The following is a 17168-nucleotide window of genomic DNA, read 5'->3' as shown; positions in this document are numbered from 1 at the left end:
TGTTCCAGCATTCCATGAACAGTACACTTCTCTCTTCAAATCCCTTTAAACATCCCTCTGCTGCTGTGGCTACAAACACCAAAGTTGCACAGGTGGGGCACTGCCTGGCCTGGCTGTGTACAGGATGCTTCCTCTGCTCTCTTGTTCCCTGCTGGGCCCATAGCCTGGGACAGAGCAGCCCTCGACTTCCAAACCCAACCAGCCAGTGCAGGAGGGCCAGGCCCGTAACATCGAGCACCACCCAGGATTTAATGTCACCTCTCCCCCGACCTCAGCTTTCCCAGCCTGCTGTTTGAGTAGAGGTGCGTGCACCCTGCCACGCCCGGGGACCTGCAGCTCTGCAGCTTCACAGCCGCTGCGCTGTCAAAGATGGAGCTGCTGCACTGCGAGCAGCCGCCAAACCAGAAGAGCAGCCCGGCCCCGCTGTTGTGCAAACGCAGAGCCAAGGTTTACGAGGTGCAGCTCCTGGAAAGGGCTGAGGCCTCTGCTTGGAAGCCACGAGCAGGGAGAATCCCGTGGCCCACCCAGCCACCACGCCCGAGCAGAGCCCCTCGGGGTTTGTCCCAGTGCACAGCGGGGGCTCGGCTGCCAGGAGGGAGAGCCCGGCTGGCAGCCCTGCGGCCACCACCGCACCCTGGGGGGAGCTGGGCGGTGACCGCTGAGCCACGGCAGCCCCCGGCAGCCCCCCGACCTCACCCCCCGCCACCCCCACCGCAGGACCCATCTGGCAGCAACGCCAACGTCGGCCGTTTGGGAAAACTTGCCAAAGAGCCGGAGATTGCATCAGACAGGAGCCGGCCCTGACAGTAACTGCCCGCAGAGCGGCTGTTGGGGGCCGCCACAAGGAGCCTTTGTTCGTTTTATCGGCACATCTGGGCTGGCGCTAACCGACACCGGGAGGGTGACGCCTGGGTGCCTGCGGCGCTGCCCCTCGGGCCCCGCTGCACGGGGGGAGGCGGCCGCAGCGCCCGGCTGGGCTCAGCCGGGGGGGATGAGGCAGAAGCGAGGCGTGAGGCAGGCGCAGGCCGTGAGGGTGCCGGCAGCACTTCCCCCCCGGCTGCAGGTGGCTCCTGCCCTGCTGTCGCTGGGTCCTGGCACTTTCCTTTGGGCTCCGAGTGACGTCTCCTCCCGCTGCAGCCTCAGGCAGCCCTGGCAGCTTTCCGGGGCCAGAAGCGGCCCTGGCTCTCAGCACCATCGTTTCCCTCTCGTGTCTGGAGCTCTCACTTCCCGTTGCGAGTCCTTGAGCGCAGGAGCAGGGCTGAGCCATCTCTAAGGCTTCTGCAGTGCTGTGGATTCCTTTCAGTGTTTCCCAGTTCCCCCGTGAAGTTCCTTACCCACAGCACAAACGCCGCGTGCTCCGTAACCCCCCAGGCTCTCACCACACATCACCTCCCCCGGGTTCTGCTGTCCCTCCAGCTTCCCCCCTTCCCCTGCACAGGAATCACCTCGCTGCTGCAGGCAGGCCAGGGCTCAGAATCTGCTGCTCTCAGCTGGCAGGAGGCGTCCCCTCACTGCCTCACACCCGCCGTTTTCCCTCTTTCCCCTTCTCACCCCTCATACCGCAGGCCATAAAGAACAGAGCGAGCAGCAATGTACAGATCTTAAACACAAACCCCTGAGAGCAGCAAAGGATGCGGCAGCCTGGGCTTCCTGCCTGTTCTCCTCTGGCAAGGACTTCCCCAAAGTGCTGCTGCACAACACAGGCAATCCAAGGATTCTGCTCTTCTCCCCACCACGGCTGTTTGCAGGAATTGGCTCTGGGATAGCAGTTCTGCCACTTCCCACAAAGACCCAGAACAGACCCAGAAGGGACAGCAGGCAGTCAGTTCAAAGATTTTATTTAACTGTCATAAAAGGAGAAGCAGACGATGATTCCAAACCTGTTAACCCGGGTCTAGGATTTACAGACAATATGCACCAAATCAAATTAACAAAAATCTCTCTAGGGGCAGGGCGAGGGAGAGTTAGAGGCAAAGACGTAGCTATGAGAAAGCCACATGTACTTGGTCCCAGTTCTAATACAACCTCAACGTGGGAAGATCCAAATAAGAGGGCTGCGGAGCTGGAACATGCCTGCCGTCAGGGACTCGTGGGCCCCAGAGGCCCCCATCGCCCCAAGTGCCGTGTCAGCGCAGCCCCGAGAGGCAGGCTGGAGTGCTGCAGGGGTCTGCTGTGGGCTCGGGGCACGGAGTCGAGTGTCAAGGCAATAAATACTGACAGGCCAGGCACAGATTTTAAAGGCAGAACAGATACATAAGGCATTAACCGCTTCTGAATACTTGTCCTTTGCAAGCTCTTTGTTGATCGCATCAGGAGAGCAGCTGCAGAAACAGACTAGTCCATCCTCAGCCCAAAACAGCCGGGAGGGCAGGTGCTGTCCTGGTATTTCAGTGCTTTGCAGCTCCTCTGGCTGCAGTAAGTCTGAGGTGATGGCACCACTGGTGACTCCCGCACCCACCTGCCTTGCAACCCCCTCTGTGCCTCTGGAGGTACCAGGGCTGCCCAGAGAGTCCGGAGACAAACAGGGACAGGGCTCTGCCAGGCCAGCTCCGGGCACTGGGAGGGTGGCCTGGGGAAGGGGCGGGATGTCACCCGGGGTGTCACAATGCCCTCCTCTCCGGAGATGTCCAGTCTCGGGTGAGGAATGGACCAGCAGCAAAGCAGGAAGTTGTGAATCTTTCCTAATACCCAGGAGGGGCGTGACCAAGCTGAGTGCCATGCCAACAAACAGGGGGAGGGCGGGTGGCATTTAAAAAGTGTAACAAGGGCAGGGCCCCCTCCCTAGAGGATACGTGTTACACATTAAGGCATCATGGTTACAGGGAACATCCACAAATGAAGGTGCCAGCGTCCTCGGGACACTGACTGTGGGGAAGGGGCAGGCTGGACATGATTTTAGCCAACAAATAGATTCAAATAGCTGCCTGGCATCAAGGTTCTTCAGCTACTTGGAGGCAGTAGCTGCCCTGAGCTGTGCACAGGAGAGCTAAGCACAGGATCCCACACCGAGTGCAGGAGTCTCCCCTTCAGCACCAACCAGAACAGAGGAAGGTGAGAAGCAGCGAAGCGCCTGGCAGGGGAGCGAACGCTCCCACCTGTGCTGGAACAGCGCGGCCCTGGGACGAGCAGCTGGAGATCAGATGCAGACAGCAGGGTTTGGTCAACGGATTCAGTGATTCTCTGGGGAGGGGGCACATTACAAAACCGAGCGCTCTGGTCAAATTTAACAGGGGATGGAAGGTAAGAGGGTTCCAATGTCAGCACTTTGGTACAGGGAGGGATTTCTACGGTAGCCACTGTCTGATTCACGCTCTCTGGGGATTGGCTTTGGGAAGGGCTAGTCCTTCCAATCCTTCTTGATGGTCAGGTTCCACTCCCAGGACAGGTGGTCAGTCTTATCATCATCTGTGAATTTGGATTTGATGTTGTAGCTGCCCCGGGCCAGCATGCCCTTGGGGGCTTCTTCCATGGGGGTCAGGAACTCGTACTCCTCTGCTCGGGGGCCATAGCTCCCAACCATGTACTCAGTCTTGTCAACTAGGAGAAAAAGAAGGAATGTAGGGAAGCTACTTAAGAGCCTCCCCTGCATTCGGGGCAAATGAAAGCAAATGAAGGGTCTCTTACTCCTACAATTCACAAACTGTAAAGGCCTCTGTAAGAACACGAACTGTCACCCACAATTCGCAGCACCATTCGCTCCAGGAGCAGCCCTGCAGGCAGTGCCTCCCCCCAGCAGTACCGCTGTCCGCACACAATTGATCTGACCACCTCTGGGCTCCAGGACCACAGGCTGCCACCCCAGCGCAGGCCTGGGAGCCTTCACACGCTGCCACTGGCCAAGCGGCACAGACGTGGCCGTGCTTCCCACTAGAGTCTGCCTCCTCCCATCGCGAGCAGCTGGGGCAGCAGGCAAGCCCCCGCCACAGCAGTGGAAAGCGCTGGGAGCCTCACACGAAGCAGTACCCGAGCCACAACGAGGCACTTACTTTTCACTCCTTTCCGGAACGTGTGCTGAATGTACTTCAGCCCTGACACAATCTCCCTGTTAACCTGCAGAGACAAGCAAAGGCCGTTGAAGACAGATCTTTTCCACACACTGCCTGCCCCACCCACAGTGGCCTATTTGCTCCATCCCACTCGTTTTGGGGCCCAAGCACGCCCTGTGCTGGGATTGCAGTAGTCAGATGCTCCCAAGTTCAGTGCTGTTCACTTTTCAGATCTGAATTCTTACCCTAAAGGAGATTTTTATCCGGTATTCCACACCCTCCTTCAGCACAAACGCCTGCTTCTTGTAACTCTCCAGGTCACCTGCAAAGAAGGGAGATGGTGATTCGGGGTCCCTTTCTATCATGCTCTGGGATGGATTTAAGTTGCAAGAGGTGATCAGGACAGGATGTGCAGCAGCTGGGGACTGGACCCCTACTGCACACACAGCTCGCAGTTTATCCTTTTATTTTGTGTTTCAGGACTCAACTTGTTACACTGCTCGTGCTACCTGAGGTGGGGAAGCAACGCCCTACGAAAGGGAACTGCAGGCAGCAACGCGGGTCATTCACGGGCGTCGCTTTGTAATGTCTGCCCCAAAGCTGTCACCATCTCGAAGCTGCCATCAGCGTCGCTGTGCTGGAGGACAGCCGGCTCCCCCGTCTGGCAGCTCGCACATCTACAACGCCAGGGCAGGCAGTGGAGCGGAAGCAAAAGGCCGCTGCTCAGACAGGGGAGCTCAGACACAAGGAGCGGGGCTTGGAGCGGAGAATCCTCTGTGGCCGGGGCAGTGGCTCTGCACCCAGCGAAGGGGCAGGAGGGCTCGCCCACCGCGCCACCGGTGCCTTGGCAGCAGCTTCTGGAAGGCCCCACGTTAAAGCAGCTTTGACCTGGAAGGGCCGATTCTGGTTCCCAGCTCACCTGTCAGGTCCAGCTCCAGAGGGCCGGGAGCAGTAGCACAGACCAACGTCAGTTTGGTCACCACCACGTTTGGAGCATTAGGGTCTAGAAGACAAAGAAAGAGGCTCTCAAACACCCACCCCTCACACCAACCAACACATCGTTCCTCCCAAGGCAGTTTTAGAAAAAGCAAGAACAGAAGCAGGGGGTCCTTGCTGTGTTCTGCCCAGCCCAGTCTCTCCCTGAGCATCTCCCCCTCAAGGCAGGAGGAACCCCTCCGTCCCCGCGCCCTGCTCCAGGGGAACAGAGCGTCCCAGGGCTCACCCGCAGTCACGGTGACGGCACCAAGCAGCGCCTCCTTGTACTTGCGCAGGCTCTCATCGTCCTTGTCCAGCTCCTGGATCTCCTGGATGCTCTTCTGGGCAGGTGGCTTATAGTTGACGGAGTGCTCGTCCTCCTCGTTCTCAGCTGCAATCTGGGCCAGCTGCTCTGCCGTTGGCTCCTGCTCTGCCATCCTCACACACGCGACTTACACTGAAGGGAGGAGAAGTGAAACTGCAGCTTCCCATCAGCACCGGCTCCTTCCCGAGCGGCACAGCCCGGCAGCACACAGAGCCTGCCCAGCACGGCCCCGTTACTCCACGGGCTCCCTCTCACGCTGGGGCCCTGCTCAGGCTGTCCCTGGGGGGACACATCCCTGCCAAGCGCCAATACCCCGCAGCCTGGGCAGATTCCTCCGGTAGCTCAGGTCTCACGTTCAGCCCACGCAAAAGAGAAACATCGGCCTCTGCATTGTGTTCATAAACTGCAACAGGCAAATAAATACCCCAGGCCATAGGAAACACGACTCCTCCACAAGAACACCCGGGCAAAGCTTTCCCTTATGATAAACCCAGGCCCAGAGCAAACCCAGCCCAGTTCTGCCTCTCTCCAATACGGCTCCAGCCGAGACCAGGGCTCTGCGCACCACTGGTCCAAGCGCCAGCAGCCCCCGGCTGCTCTCCCTTCCTCAAGAAATGCCGACTCGTTAAAGAAGAGCCAGGTCTCCGCCCGCAGCGTGCTGCACAGGTTGCACCAGGTCAGCCAAGCACCTTTCTCTTCCCGTCTGAGAGGTGACTGCCAGCAGCACGCAGCTCAGCTGCTCCGCTTCTCCCACGGTGCCTCCCGACCAGGAGAGGATCCCCCAGCGCTGCCGTTCCTCACCCCGCTCGGGGCACAGCGACACGCCCAGCCCTGCAGGGGCCTGGCAGCGGCTCCTCGCCTTTGTCCATAAATATGAGGAGCGTTCTGCCAGGCTGCCAGCTCGGATGGCACCGCGCACATCTCCAGCCCCGCCAGCGAACGTGTGGGGCAGAGAAGGGAGGGCAGGGGCAGGGGGGCCGAGCCCAGCCACAGAGCCCCTGGCCTGGAGCCCCCAGGAGCGGGAGGTGCAGCCGGGGCTCTTCTCGCCCGCAGCCAAACCTGGGAACGGCTCCGGAGCCATCCCGGGCCGGCCGTGCTCCCCCCATGGAGACTGGCCCGCCTCTCTGGGCAGCCGGCTGGTACGATGAAGCGTTCCTGCTGCTGCTGGGTGTTAAACGTGACCAAAGGTTACCCCTGGGCTCGGGGTGGGGAAGGTGTGAGGGTTCGAGATCGTTCTGGGGGCTCTGGGTCTGTGGGGGGAGCTGTGCCCCTCACACCTCCGCGCCCCTGAGCCCCAGCAGCCTGCGCCCACCCCTCAGCTCACAACAAACCGGCCCCCCTGCAGGGGCTCCCCAGTGCCTGGCACGGGATGTCACGGAAATCTGTACTCAAAAGGCCACTCAGCTCACACTGTGCGTGAACTGCCTGGATTTCACCCGGGTAAATCCTTATCAAACCCAGCCACTTCCTTTGGGCTCCTGTCCAAAAAAGCTCCAGCCTTGAAGGCTCCCAGAAGTGTTCAGCAATCACTCCCTCAAGCATTTGTTCCCCTACTTTAGCCCCTTACTTTGCCCTGTGCCTCAGCTCCAAGCCAGGCATCGCCCCCAGGCTGCCCCCCCCCAGCTGAGGAGCTCCGGGACCTCCTCCAATGCCCGCAGCCCCCAGGGAACGGCAGCGGCTGGGTTCCAGCGAGAGCCCCGAAGAACTGCGGGTGACTCCCGAGGTCCCTAAGGCTGAGCCTTCCCTAAGGCGTGGTGCAAGGCCCAGCCGTGCCCACATGAGATGAGCCAGGAGCCGTGTGCTTGCTCCAGCAGCACCCCCAGGCACACGCTGCCTTCAGCTCCCGGGCTGGGCAGAGGCAGAGGCAGAACTCCTCAGCACCGGGCCGGCGAGCACCTGCAGCGGCTGTCAGACAGCTCCCGGGCCGCAGGAGCTCAGCAGGCAGCAGCCGCAGGCATCGGCGCAGCGGGGCCAGGCCGGGAGCTCGCTGCACAGCGCCCGGGCGCTGCCGACTGCTGGGAGCCGAGTTCTGGGCCCCGGCACCCCCCCGGCAGCGTTAACAAACGGCTCTCCCGGCCGACACAAACCCCCGGAAAGGACGAGCGGAATTCCAGGCAGCAGCTTGAGCCAGGACCCAGCTCTGCCAGCAAGCACTGGAAAAACATCACTGTGCCTCCGGCACCCGGCCTGCTGGCAGCAGGGCCCGAGCAGGCACAGAGCCCCCCGTGGGGCAGGCACAGAGCCCCCCCGCGGCAGCTCCTCTCGGGCGCCTCCTCCTGGCACGTGGCCACTTCCCGCGCCCTGGGCCAGAGAGGAAGGAAGGAGGCTCCCGGTGGCGCCTGAACCTTTTTGGGGGCCCCAACCTCGCCCTTCAGGCTTCCAGGACAGAGCGTTTGTTGCTGCTCCAGTCAGCAAAGCGGCTCTTCCCCAGGCGCGTGCCAGAGCAGCCGTCGCAGCGCCAGGCAAGGCAGAGCCGCGGGGCTGGTGACAGCAGGATGCGGGGCCAAGCGCCCCCAGCAGCCACCGAAGCACTTCCCCCCGTCTGACAGCCGCGCGCCTGCAGTTCCTCCTGGATTTTCTGGGTATTTTTCGTGCAGCGCCCAGGAGCCAGCAGCAGCGAACGCGAGAGCCCCACCTGCTGCTGCAGCGAGAAACTGCCCGGGAAGTCACTCCGTTTCCGGACAGAAAACGAAAAACTGCGACTTCTGCCCGGGCTGGAACTGAGACCCCGGGGCAGCAGCAGCAGGAGCTGCTCAGAGCCTCTGTGGGTCAGCGAATTGTTTCGGATGTCCACAAGGCAGCCACGGCGGGGCCGATTCCGGCAGCCCCCACCCTTGCCCCGTTCCCCATGGGCACAGGAAGGCCGCGCAGCCACCCCGCAACCCCCAGGGACCCGGTCCAGCCCACGACCATTTCTGCGGGGTTGCCTTCCCCCAGCTCAGCTCGCCGACCCAGCTCCCTGCGGGGCTGCACAGGCTGCGGGCACAGGAAGCCCCCAGTGCGGCCACCAGCGGGGCCGTGCTGTCGCCCCGCGTGTGTGGGAGCCCAGGGAACAGGTGACGGCGGGGCTGGGCCCAGGGGACCTCAGGCACCGGCGCTGCCTCCCCGCACGAGGCCCCGCCGAGCTCTCGCCTCGCCCGAGGCTGAGCCCCGGCACCAGCTCGGGGCAGCGCTGGCTCACAGGGGAGGCTCGCAGCCCCCCGCGAGGTGCCGGCCGTCTGCCTGTGTGTCCGCGGCAGGGAAGCGCTGAGCCCCGCACGCTCCCGTAGCGCACCAGGTCCGGGAGGCCCCCGCAGCCCCCCGCTGAGCCCCGCCCCGCGCAGCCCCGGGCGGGACGGGCTCCGCTCAGCACCGCTGCAGCTCCCTCGGCACGGCCCCCGGGCACGGGGCCGCAGCGCCGCGGGCCGGACCCGGCACCCGCCCGGCCGCAGCGCGGGGCCCTTCCCCCAGCCAGGAGCGGGGCCCGGTGCGCGGAACCCGCCGGGACCCCGCGGGAGCCCCGCCGCTCGGCCCCTTCCTGCAGCCGGGGCGGGGCGGGGCCCGCGGCTGCCCCCGCCACAGGGCCCGGCCCCGGGACGCGGCTTCCTCCCGTCAGCGGCGCCCTGCCCGCGGGGCGCTCCCGGCCGGGCGGGGCCGGGCGGGGGCCGCGGGAGCTCCCCGGGAGCGGAGGCGCCGCCCCTCCCCCCCCCGAAGGTCGTTTGAGGGCGCTCGGGGCCGGGCCCCCCCCCCCCGGCCGCTCCCGTTCGCGCGGCGCCGAGCGGCGGGGCCCGGCCGGGCCGCAGCGGGTGGGACCCGGCCCCGCGCCCCCCGCCCCGCTCCCCCGCCCCCGCCCGTCCCGGCTCCCCCCGCCCCCCCGCCCCGTACCGGCCCTGCTCGCGCTCCGCGCCGCGCTGACACCGCCGCCGGGATCCGCCCAGCCGCCCGCGCACCTCCGCACTTCCGGGCCACGCCCGTCACTTCCCGTTACGCGCGGGCGGGGCCCACGCCTCGCTTCCGGCCCGGCAGCGGCGCGCCCATTGGCCCGGGCCGTGCGCGCGCGCGATGAGGGGCGGGGCCCGCCGAGCGGGCGGGGCACAGGAAGGGGGCGGGGCCCGGAGGGGGGCGGGGCTTGGGGCGCGGGCGCGGGAAAGGCGCGCGGGGCGCGGCAGGCAGCAGGGCTCTAGACACGGTTCTAGTTTATTACGGCCGAGGTGAAAAAGCCCCCCCGGCCGGCAGGCAACCAGTAAAATGTATCCCAAAATAACTCGGTACAAAACGGGTCTGCTTCGGCATTAAAAAAAACCTTTACACGAGGTTAAAACCTATCCCAACCAAAAGGAAAACGATCCCGTCCTCGGGGCCGGCCGCGGCCCTCCCGCGGCACCACGGAGCCGGGCGGCCGCAGCCCCCCCGTGCGCCGCGCCGCGCCCGCCGCTTTAGCTGGTGTCCATCTGCAAGAGAGGAGAGAGGGGAGAGAAGAGCCGTCACCGCCCGGCATCAGCACCCCCCAGCATTACCCCCCCCCCCAGCATCACCCCCCCACTGCACGACACCTCCCAGCTGGGGCCAGCCTGCCACCCCTGGAGCTCAGGCACACTCCCTGCATTCCCCGTCCTCCTCCTCCACCCAAATCTTTCTCAGATGATATCGAAGCATCCCGGGTTCCAGAGAACACTGCTCCAGAACACGGCTCTGTGCCAATGTTCTCTGGAACTCTGGAATTCAGCTCACTCCATCTGTGCCACTGCCCCAACCATGTTCCCTTCCCTCAGCGCAGACAGCACGGTTCAGAGCACACCGGGTGCACGTTTAACCTTGATTCTCTATCGAGATTTTAACCCTGCTGTGGTACAACATCGGGGCTCTTTCCAAATGACACAAGGTGCGTTGCTCTGTTCATCTTGTTCTGCGTTAGGGACCTGCACGCTGTGACCAGCATCGCTTTTATCTCTCTCAGCATCCAAGGTGGTTCCTTCACTTTTTTTCCTTTTGTTTTTCATTTTTCCAGCCCACTATCTCTCTGGGCATTGTTACACAGCTATTGCTCATCCCAGCTGTTTTGGCTACAAACGAGCCTGGCCTACACAGCCCCTAACAAGTCTGGAGATGCTGGAAAGGGCCCGTTTCTTATGAGCAGCAGTAATTCTGGAGACCTAAGGTAACTAGAGGAACAGGGCAATGCTCAGCTTTGGACGGAAACTATTTCAGCCCAGTAAGCTGAAAGATGATTTCTCCTTGCAGCCAGCCCTGGGCTGCCAGTGCCCACTTGGAGATGCCGCAGGGAACCTGCGCACAGCCAGCACTTACCCTGGCATTGTAAGCATCCAGCTGTGCATCTAGTTCTTCTGCAGAGAGCTGCTGTTTGGAAGTTCTCCCAGCTCCTCTGCCTCTTCCTCTGCTCCCGCCACGACTACCTCGCCTGTTGCCTCCTCCACCACCAAATCCTGAACCACCACGGTTTCTGGTCATGCCACCTCTGTTTACACTGCGATTTTGAAAAAGGACCCGTTACAGCGCGTTCTGGGTACCCACACAGGCACCCAGAGTTTGCAGCACGGGAGACGAATCCATGCTTCCCGCAGAGGGAGGCAGCTCGCTCCCCGCGCTGACCCACACAGCGACTCCTGCACGTGGCAGTGCCGCCCCTCACCTCTGTGCCGGTCTCCTCTGTGTGTCGATCTGTGACGTAACCAGCTGTATGTTCATGGGGCGCCCTGGGGAAAAGCAGCCGGTTAGCTTGGGAGCACGATGGCAAGGCAGATCCCTCCAGCCAGGCAGGGAAACGCCTCAAACAGCCGCGCGGACTCACCATCCAAGGGGACTCCATTGTACTGCTTCATAGCTTTCAGAGCATCTGCCTTCCTCTCAAAATGCACGTCTGCTGTCCCTAGGCTGCGGCCAGATCTGTCATAGTGCACTGCCGCCTTCTTCAAGGTCCCAAACTCTGCAAAGAGTTCCTGAGAAACAGAGAGAGAAGAGAGCACGCTTCCATTAGCGCTGCAAACGCTGAACAGCCACGACGCAGCAGAGGCAGACCTCCCCACTTGCTGTCAGGATTTACACGGGCTTCCCGAGCTTCCGTGGCAACTCAGAGAAAGCAGCCATGGCAGATGGGAACTTGGGATACGAGAAGAGTTTCAGAAAGGAGCCATCAGTGGCAAAACCAAACAGGACTCCTTATTCACCACTCGCAGGGCGCACGTAGGGTGTCAACAGCACAGCCTCAAGGGACGCTGGCCTGTTTCTTTTCCCAGGGACACCACAAGCCTTTTTGTAAAGCCTGAATCTACAGAGTCACTATTTTAGGAATTATCCAGACCCTAACCCATTTCTCTAAGGAAGAATGATCTCTAAGAATGCACAGAGCCACCTGGTTTGTTTCACAGGTCCTACGTTTAGTACATCACCTAGGGATACATCATCACACTGCGGGGTCCTGCTACGCCCCGTGCTTCCAAAGCTCCAAACCCACAGCAGAACCGCAGGGTGTCCCTGGTGGGCACCGCACGCCACCTTTTGCGTTGCGTGCTGCAGAGCCCAGACACGGCTCTGCCGTCTCAGAACCACTACCCAAGCATTTGAGAAGAGCACTATAAATATTCTTTCTTTTCGCCAGCCAGCAGCACTTCAGGCAACGTCGACGGCGAGCTCCTCCCTCGCATTTGTTTACCGGACACGAGCACCATCACAGCACCCAAAATAAGCTCTCAGAACGCAGTGCAGCACGGGAGGAGACGCTGCGACCCCTCTCGCTGCGCCACGGGACCACCAGCTCCTCCTGAGCCGCAGCACCGAGCAAGGCGCACGCGAGGCTCCTTCCAGTGCCCTCCTGCCAGCGCTCGCTGAGCTGTGCTGCCACGTTGCTGACACCATCAGCACAGAAACAAAGAGAACAGGCAGCGCATCTCAGGCAGCGCGACGTTACGGATGGGTGGAAAGAGCAAGGTGCAAACACATCCATCAGCTCTGCTGCTGTGTAAGACCCTCGTGGAAATTCGTCCACTCCTGCAGCCCAAGCCAACAGTGGAAGAGGCAAAACGCAACTGTCCTGCAGAGCACGTGGGCTCGTTACACTGCTGTGACTTGACAAACTGCATGGCACTTGATGCGACTTTACGCAGCAAACCCAGGAGACTTCACAGATCTGCTTTCTTACTGACTACAGATCTGCCTGACTACAACAAACGGGAAACTTACTTAAACCAATCCCAAACTTACGTGAGAAAAAGAAGCGTTTTAAGCACATCACCCGGTAATTGGGTGACCTAAAAAACCTTGCTTCCAATTCTCCCGACACGGACAGATCAGCATGTGGAAAAACTGGAATAAATTAACAGATGCAGAAAGCACGGAAGTGCTGTGCCCTCAGCCCCAGCCCATCCCAACCAGCTCAGGGACGAACCGTACCGCACGCCCGAGCAAAGAGCCTGGCAGGTTCTTACCCAAGGCACTGCTCAAACGAGCGATATAACTGGGACCAGTAACGGGGCTAGGAAATTTAGCTACTGCAAAACAGATAAAGTAATTAAAGAAGTTGCAGCACAAGGAAGCAGGCTCTCCCTCACAAATCAGTCTCCTCAGTGTCACTGGTTGACGCGTCTACAGGAAAACCTTGGCACTTAACAAGATGTGACTTTAAAATAGAAGCCACGCAAAGAGGTCCTACACAAACAGAGCAAACGGATGCCCGCATCCAGTTACTGAACTGCTGGAGTTACACGGACCTTGAGAGCTTACAGGGCCCGTTCTAACCTCTGCAGTCACAGGAGGACTGAGCCACCCAGCAGCATCTTCCCCCACGCACCGCAGCAGAGCCATTTACAAGGGGATTAACCACAGCTCTGCACAGCACCGCGGCCGTTCAGAGCCGCAGGCACCTCGAAGCCACGGCCGGAGCTGCCCCCAAACACCCGCGGCACAAAACCAGGCGGGGCCGTGGGGCCGCCCGGGACGGAGTTCCCCCTGCCCGACCCCAGCAGGCACCGGGGCCGGGGTGGCTCCCGCCGCCGCCCCCTGCCCCCGGCCGCGGGGCGATGAATGAAACCCCCCCCCCGACGGCCCCCGCGCGCGCGTCGCGGCCGCCCCCGGGCCCCTACCTGGATGTCCGCGTCCGAGACGCCGAAGTCGAGGTTGGAGACGAGCAGCTTCCCGCCGGTCTCCACGCCGGCCCCCGCGCCGAAGCCGCTGTCGAAGAGGTCGTGCTGCCACTTCTCGGGGAGCTGCTTCGGCTGCAACGACACCGGCACCTCGCTGAGCGCCGCCGGGCCCCGCCGCCCGCCGGCAGCGCACAAAGGGCCCGGCCCGGCCCGGCCCCCTCCGCCCCCCGCCCCCGCCCCCGCCCGGCCGCCGCCCGCGCGGCCCCGTCCCGAGGCTGCCCCCGCGCCGCCGCCCCCTGCCCAGGCCCGGCCCGTTCCTTTCCCGTTCCGTTCCCGTTTCCGTTTCCCCGGGACGCCGCCGGCCCGCGGGCAGCAGCAGCAACGGCGGCGGCGGCTCCCCCCTCCCCCCGCCCGGCGCCCCCGGCCGTACCCGGCTGTAGGGCGCGGGCCGGTTCCTGCCGCCGCCCCTGGCCATCACCGGCCGGTTCCGCACGGGGCCGCCGCCGCCCGCTCGCCCGGCTCCCACGCCGCCCCGGCCGGGCCCGCCCCCGCGGGTGGCGCCGCCCCGGCCCCGGCCGCCCCGGCCGCCGCCCCGCCCGGCGCCGCGCTGGCTGCGGTTGAGCTTGATGATGTCGTCCAGGGACATGTCCATCTTGTCGGCCATGATGGCGGCTCCGCTCCGGGGCCCGCACTTCCGGCCGCGCTGCGCCGCCGCCGGAAGCGGAAGGGGCGGGGCCGGCGGGGGGAAGGCGCGGCGCCGCGCGCGCGTGCGTGCCGGGCTCCGCGGGGCGGGCGGGCGGGACTTCCGGCGGCGCGGGGCGGGCGCGGGGGGGACTTCCGGCGGCGCGGGAGGGGGGCGCGGGGCGGGGCTTCCGGCGGCGCGATGCGGGTGCGGGTGCGGAGCTGGCACGGGGTCGCCTCGTGGCTGTGGGTGGCGAACGACGAAAACTGCGGCATCTGCCGCATGGCCTTCAACGGCTGCTGCCCCGACTGTGAGCGCGGGGCCGGGCGGGGCGGAACCGGGGGGGGGGAACCGGGGCCGGGCCGGGGCTGACGCCGTGTCCGCGCCGCAGGCAAAGTGCCCGGGGACGACTGCCCGCTGGTGTGGGGGCAGTGCTCGCATTGCTTCCACATGCACTGCATCCTCAAGTGGCTGCACTCGCAGCAGGTGCAGCAGCACTGCCCCATGTGCCGCCAGGAGTGGAAGTTCAAGGAGTGACCGGCGCCGCCCCCGGTAAGCGCGCGGCCGCCGCTCGCCGCCCTCGTGCGCGGGGGGAGCCGGGGGGGGGGGGGGGGGGGGTGGAGGGAGGGCGGGCGGGGGCGAGCGGCTCCTTGCCGCGGGCTGCGCCGCCCGGGGGGCCGGGCCGGGCCAAGGCGGGGAGGGGGCGGGCGCGGCGCCCCCCGTCGGGCTATAAAGCGGCGGCGGCGGCGCCCCGCAGCGCTGCGGTCCCGCCGGCACCATGCGCGCAGCCCGCTGCCTGGGGCTGGCGCTGGCGCTGCTCTGCCTCTGCCGCCCCGCCGTGCCCTGGTACCGGCAGGCGGCCGGGCCCCGCCTCTACTCGGTGGGCAGAGCCTCGGGGCTGCTGTCCGGGCTCCGCCGCTCGCCCTACATCCGCCGCTCCGACACCGCCGAGCGCCATCCCGGAGCGCTGCCGCCCGGCTCGGCCCGGCCCCCCGTGCTGCCCCACACCGCGGTGAGTACCGGGGCTGCCGGGGGCTCTGGGCACAGGGGGCACCGGGGCTGCTCCCCGAGGGGTGCTGGGCACGGGGTCTGCTGGGGCTGCCCGGCTGTGGGCACCGGGACCCCGCGCTCCAGCAAGCAGCAGGAGCAGGATCTCAGCTGCCCGCAGGGCTCCGGGGCACTGGGGCAGCCCGGCTCCCCCGGCAGCACCGTGTCCTGGGGCCCCCGGTCCTGTTGATGGTCTCCCCCGCAGGCACCGTGCGTGATGGATGTCGCCCCCGAACCGCGGAGCTGCCAGGCGCTGCTGGGAGTCCCCGGCACTCTCCAGTGCAAAGCAGACGTGACCTTGTCCCTGGACCCCAGGGAGTGCGTGGATGCCTGAGCCAGCACCGGTGGCTCCGCAGCAACAATAAATGCACTTGGACTGGAGTGATCTCGTCTGTCCTTGCGGGGAAGGGAGGTGCTGCTGAAAGCCCCGGCAGGGGTGGAGGAAACGTACTGGGGTCTGGGGCACACAGGGGCTGCCCCGCTGGGCGTAGATCCAGGGAAGCAGAGCTGGCGTGGGGTGAGAGGCTTACTGGTGCTGTGGGCAGGGGGACAGAGCCAAGCCTGGGGCCCCATCGCTGGGCTCAGGATGAGGGGACAGCCCAGGGAGAGGGAACCCATCGAAATGGAGCACCAGGTGCTGGAACAGCACCTGACTTAGTTGGGAAGAGGGGCCCTGAGGTCTGTGGGACAGGCATGGGGGGGGGTTCCATGCCCAGAACAGCTCCAAGCATCACTTCTGTATCATCTGCAAACAGCTGCTGCAGGGGAGGCAGATCCCCACATCACTGCTGAGCCCCCCACCTCGCACCCCAGGGTCTGGATCCCTGAACCCTTCAGGAGCCTTGTCTGGGGCTGAGAGGGCTGCCCAGATCAGGCCAAGCAAGGCCTGGGAGGGACTTGGGCTGGGCCAGGACAACCTGCACAGGGCACTGGCGATGCTGCGGACTCAGAGGATGAGGACAGCCCAGCTGGGTGTGCGTGGGAGCAGCTGGGGCTGAGCACTGAGCGACCTGCAGCCCTGCTGCCTCTGAGGGCCAGGGCTGGCATTCCCCAGGTGCCTGTGGCTGCTCAAACCCAGGTGGAAAAATCACTTGTGGATCACAACCAGCAATCACCACCCTGCTGGAAACTCACAGATGGCCCCACGCTCCCGAGGGCTGTGTGAATGCCCGTCAGCTGTGGCTGCAAGGCACGGTGCCTGCAGCAGTGACGGGGTGATAGAGCCTGAGCTGCAGGGAGCAGCAGAACCTGACTCGTTTTGCTGGGTGAACTGCTGCAGCCAGGGCATCGCTGTCCTGCCATCCCCCCAGAGGGCCCTGCTGTGCCCATCCCCAGATGCTGCCCAGCCCCAGGGCACCCAGGCTGTGCTCTGGCAGCAGAACCCCGGTGCAGCACCACCAAAGCCCTGGCAAACCACCAGCGAGTGCAGCCCCAGCCCAGCCTCGCAGGGACCCTGCCTGCCCCGGGCAACAGGAGGAGCGCAGCCCCCAGTCCCCGAGTGTCGCCTGGGCAGGACGCAAGGCTGAGTCCTCTGGGAGCTGCGGGCAGGAGCAGCCCCTCCCTGTAGAGGTGTCCCCTTTGTTTGAAGCTGCCACAGGTGGCCCCGAGCTCTGCCCAGATGAAGGCTGCCCACACCACCACGTCCCCCCGAGGCAGGGGCAGTCCTGGGCACTGCAGCTCCAGCCCAGGGTGAGGGCCAGAGCTGCTGCCCTCCTGCACCAGGGTCACCATTGATCTTGTAAGATTTAGCGAGCCTGATTCAAATGTGCCAGCAAATTAATTCCCATGAGAGAACTGTCAGACACTTACTGCACATTGCAGGGGAGGCCTCCTCAGGATTAGTGCAGCAGCCAGTCTTGTCTGTGCTTGGTAAAAGAAGGAGAGAGAAAGGAGGAGAGAGAACTGAGTCACAAACTTGAAATTCATGCAATTTATTTCCCTGGTTTAACTCCCCATTCATTTTTGCCCTCCGGGACTCACAAGATGTCAGCGAACGCAAGGTTGGAAGGAAAAGGGCCCAAAGGCACTTGAAGTAAGAAATATGCAAAAGTTTTCTGCTCAGAAACAGCAGTGAGGAC

The 17168-nt window shown here is 63.9% G+C and overlaps 3 protein-coding genes across 3 annotated transcripts; 1 reads left to right on the top strand and 2 right to left on the bottom strand.

Moving 5' to 3' along the window:
- Positions 1 to 1821: 1821 nt before the first annotated feature.
- Positions 1822 to 9263, bottom strand: ARHGDIA (Rho GDP dissociation inhibitor alpha). Its single transcript, XM_084298726.1, has 6 exons — positions 9151 to 9263; positions 5209 to 5418; positions 4906 to 4989; positions 4232 to 4308; positions 3987 to 4050; positions 1822 to 3537 (listed from the first exon to the last, which is right to left on the bottom strand). Exons 2-6 carry the CDS (start codon positions 5396 to 5398, stop codon positions 3338 to 3340), a joined length of 615 nt encoding a protein of 204 aa, XP_084154852.1. The 5' UTR covers positions 5399 to 5418; positions 9151 to 9263; the 3' UTR covers positions 1822 to 3337.
- Positions 9264 to 9444: 181 nt separating this feature from the next.
- ALYREF (Aly/REF export factor) lies at positions 9445 to 14348 on the bottom strand. Its single transcript, XM_084298753.1, is given in 8 exon segments — positions 9445 to 9716; positions 10573 to 10750; positions 10916 to 10979; positions 11075 to 11222; positions 13362 to 13493; positions 13792 to 14043; positions 14045 to 14164; positions 14166 to 14348. Coding segments are annotated over 8 exon segments (1071 nt in total). The 5' UTR covers positions 14328 to 14348; the 3' UTR covers positions 9445 to 9701.
- Positions 14349 to 14742: 394 nt separating this feature from the next.
- On the top strand, positions 14743 to 15471 carry NPB (neuropeptide B). Its single transcript, XM_084298754.1, has 2 exons — positions 14743 to 15055; positions 15296 to 15471. The coding sequence occupies exons 1-2, from the start codon at positions 14822 to 14824 to the stop codon at positions 15422 to 15424; spliced, it is 363 nt and encodes a 120-aa protein (XP_084154880.1). The 5' UTR covers positions 14743 to 14821; the 3' UTR covers positions 15425 to 15471.
- The last annotated feature ends 1697 nt before the right edge of the window (positions 15472 to 17168 follow it).

The sequence above is a fragment of the Netta rufina genome, assembly GCF_964035555.1.
Source record: "Netta rufina genome assembly, chromosome: 19".
In the NCBI taxonomy this organism is placed as follows: Eukaryota; Metazoa; Chordata; class Aves; order Anseriformes; family Anatidae; genus Netta; species Netta rufina.
Note: the sequence above shows the minus strand (reverse complement) of the source record. Positions and strands in the feature narration are given on the sequence as shown.